General features: G+C 37.2%; 1 protein-coding gene across 1 annotated transcript; it reads left to right on the top strand.

Moving 5' to 3' along the window:
* The first annotated feature begins 1,295 nt into the window (after positions 1-1,295).
* LOC145138558 (uncharacterized) lies at positions 1,296-2,728 on the top strand. Its single transcript, XM_079072626.1, has one exon. The coding sequence runs from the start codon at positions 1,435-1,437 to the stop codon at positions 2,584-2,586; it is 1,152 nt and encodes a 383-aa protein (XP_078928752.1). The 5' UTR covers positions 1,296-1,434; the 3' UTR covers positions 2,587-2,728.
* The last annotated feature ends 527 nt before the right edge of the window (positions 2,729-3,255 follow it).

The following is a 3,255-nucleotide window of genomic DNA, read 5'->3' as shown; positions in this document are numbered from 1 at the left end:
GCACCGTTACAACAAATCAAATCTTCATAATTTCCAGTAACACTTGACAAAATGAAGCTTCAATCGCATTATCAGCTTCGATTGTTGCTATAAATTGTAATCATCCAAGTTGGAACCCTAATTTACCATTACAACATTTATTGTGAGATTTTTCCGATCGACAATATTGATAACTCACATAAGTAGTAAGCTTTTAATTTCAAAATCAAGGATAAAACCAATAGTATGGGTTATTGTAGGCTGTAAGGGTATTTTTTAAACAAAAACTTGAAATAACTAGTAAATGGTATACAAAGAAAAAGAAAGCAATTAAATACAAACAAAAATTATAGTTAATTAACCACTATTTATAAAAACCATAAACTAATAATAAAATCGTTTGCTTGTTTCATTTATATCACTTCTTAGTGTAGACGTGGTGGAGTGGGATGGGAGAGATACGACAGTACCACATAGAATATCATTTTTTTTATTTGTAGTGTAATAAAAGATACAATTTAAGTGGGTCCATCCATCCCAACCCACATCCCATCTAGACGCCACATCGACTTTTCACTATTCTCTGATTTCCGAACCTCCATGGTAAAGGTGAACACAGTCGCATAGGAAGAGGGATGAGATGAAGAGGTCTCCATGAACGTCATTCCTTGCCTTAAGGGTTGGTGAAAGATATGGGTTACTAAGCCCGATGCTTTCACTTTTATATCTTTTCTCTCACTTGTATTCTAAGAAGCTAAATTTGTATAAAAGTGTGTGAATTGAGATAAGATGGAATTCTATCTATTCAAATGAGAAAAAGAAAATACTTTTAAGTTTTAAACCAATGTAATACTATGCGGGTTGGGAAGGATGAATTATATCGGTCAATCATTGTACATTGATACATAATTTTCGAATTGACTTAAACGTACAAATCAAAAGTAATCTCCCTTACACAAGCCAAATGGTTGGGGTGGTTGGATACCGACGGGGGAGAGTACGGGAATCCATGCCACCACAAAAAGTTCTCGATTGTGGATTTGTGGCCCGAAATATGCCCCACGAAACATCATTATAACTTTCGGTCACATCATAGCCAGCAAAAATTATTTACGAAATTGAAACAATATTTTTCACCTTTATACTCACAAACACAAGTTTTTCCTTTTAAACAAATCTTTAAAATTATGATTCATTTATAACTTCTACATTTGTAACGTATAAAAAACTATATTTTCTACCAAAGTTCCAACTGTAAACCAGAAGGAACATATAGGGACATATCACCTACTTAAAATAAAAAAAACAAACCAAGTATGCCATAACATAATATTCCTTCATATCCCCTAATTTCTAATGCTTTCCTGCTGTCACACAAACCCTGAACCCTCTCTCATTTCAAAAGTATAAAACCCCACAAAAACCTCGATTTTGTATACACCACCATCCACCACCATGTCCGCCGCCAGTGCTTCCTTTCTCTTCCTCCTCCTTTCCACCGTCGTCGCCGCCGCCTCCTCCATCACCACTCTCTCATCTGATATCGCCGCTCTGAAAGCCATTAAATCCTCCATCAAACCCACCACTATACCTTCGTACACTTGTTTACACTCATGGGACTTCACCTCCGACCCTTGTTCTCCGCCACGTGTAACTCATTTTCTTTGTGGAGTAACCTGCTCCGGCAACCGAGTCACTCAACTCACCCTTGATCCCGCTGGTTACGTCGGAACTCTCTCCCCACTCGTTTCTCAACTCACCCAACTCATCACCATCGATCTCACCGACAACAAATTCTCCGGCCAGATTCCAAGTTCTCTTTTCTTTCTACCGAGCTTACAAACACTCAACCTCGGGTCCAATTCGTTCTCCGGCGTAATCCCGCCGTCGGTTTCAAATCTTAAAAAGATTCAAACTCTGGATATTTCTCGTAATTCATTATCCGGGTCATTGCCCAACACTTTGACTTCTCTCAGTCAGTTGACTCGTCTCGACTTGAGTTTCAATAAACTCACCGGACCGATCCCGGGACTCCCGAAAAACATCATCCAACTCGCGCTTAAAGGGAATTCGCTATCTGGGTATCTCCAGAAACAATCGTTTCAAGGGTTGACTCAACTGGAAACAGTCGAACTCAGCGAAAACTCACTCGCCGGAACGATTCCTGGGTGGTTCTTCCTCATACCTTCCCTCCAGCAAGTCAATTTAGCCAAGAACAGTTTCACCGGCGTGGAGATCTTCAAGCCAATCGACAGCAACCTCGTCGCCGTCGACCTTGGGTTCAACAGAATCACCGGCTACCCGTCGACGAACTTCACGGCGTATCCTATGTTAGCCTCCTTGACTTTAAGTTACAACAATCTAAGAGGAAGAATTCCATGGGAGTACGGCAAGAAACCGACGTTAAGCAGGCTGTTTCTCGACGGAAATTACTTAATTGGGTTGCCGCCAAAGGAGTTTTTCTCCGGCAAGACGTCAATTTCCGGCAGCTTAGGGGACAATTGTTTGAAGCTTTGTCCGGTATCTTCGGAACTTTGCGTGAAATCGCAGAAACCGTTGTCGATTTGCAAGCAAGCTTATCGTGGGAAACTGAAACCGAAGTCATAAAAAGTCAGTTCATGTTTTTTCGCTTCATATCCATAATTTTTTAGTTAGAATTAAATAATGATTTTATATTTTTTAATAAAATATATTAACTTTGTACGTATCATGTTCATGGAATCATATATTTTTTTATTTGTTTATGTTACTTCTGACTCAGATTATACAAGCTTATTTTATATAACAATAACATTTTTTATATACTTTACCGTTGAAAACTAACTATGTAGTTCAGAAAAGATTCTATAGGTGGTGTATTTTTTCTTTAGATTCAAACTAAAAGTTGATTTGATAATTATCGGTTCTAAAATTTTAGTTTAAAGTAATTATTTTGAAATTTGAAAAAATTAGTAATACAGTCAAAAGGAATTTAACTATATTAAGTTTAATAAAATAGTAAATAATTTTTTTTCATTTGTTGATTTTGGTATGAACATGAACATGAGAGAGAAAGAAGAAGTAGAGAGATGGAATTTGTTTTTATTATTTCTCTGTTAACTAACTGATTGCATCTTACAAGTAAAACAGAACATTAATACAAGTTAATCACTAACAAACTTGATATAGAAGCTTAACCAACTATCAATCACGTGATAAACACGTGAAGTTATTAACAAATAGCTGTTAAGACTAACTGATATACCAACACCCCCCTCAAATTGGAGAGTGTTGAGC

Source organism: Lactuca virosa, chromosome 9, assembly GCF_052849685.1.
Source record: "Lactuca virosa cultivar CGN04683 chromosome 9, Lactuca_virosa_CGN04683_v6, whole genome shotgun sequence".
NCBI lineage: Eukaryota > Viridiplantae > Streptophyta > Magnoliopsida > Asterales > Asteraceae > Lactuca > Lactuca virosa.
Note: the sequence above shows the minus strand (reverse complement) of the source record. Positions and strands in the feature narration are given on the sequence as shown.

What these genes read in the sequence shown, in the direction of transcription:
- LOC145138558 (XM_079072626.1), top strand. Translation starts at nt 1,435, where the DNA reads ATGTCCGCCGCCAGTGCTTCCTTTCTCTTCCTCCTCCTTTCCACCGTC.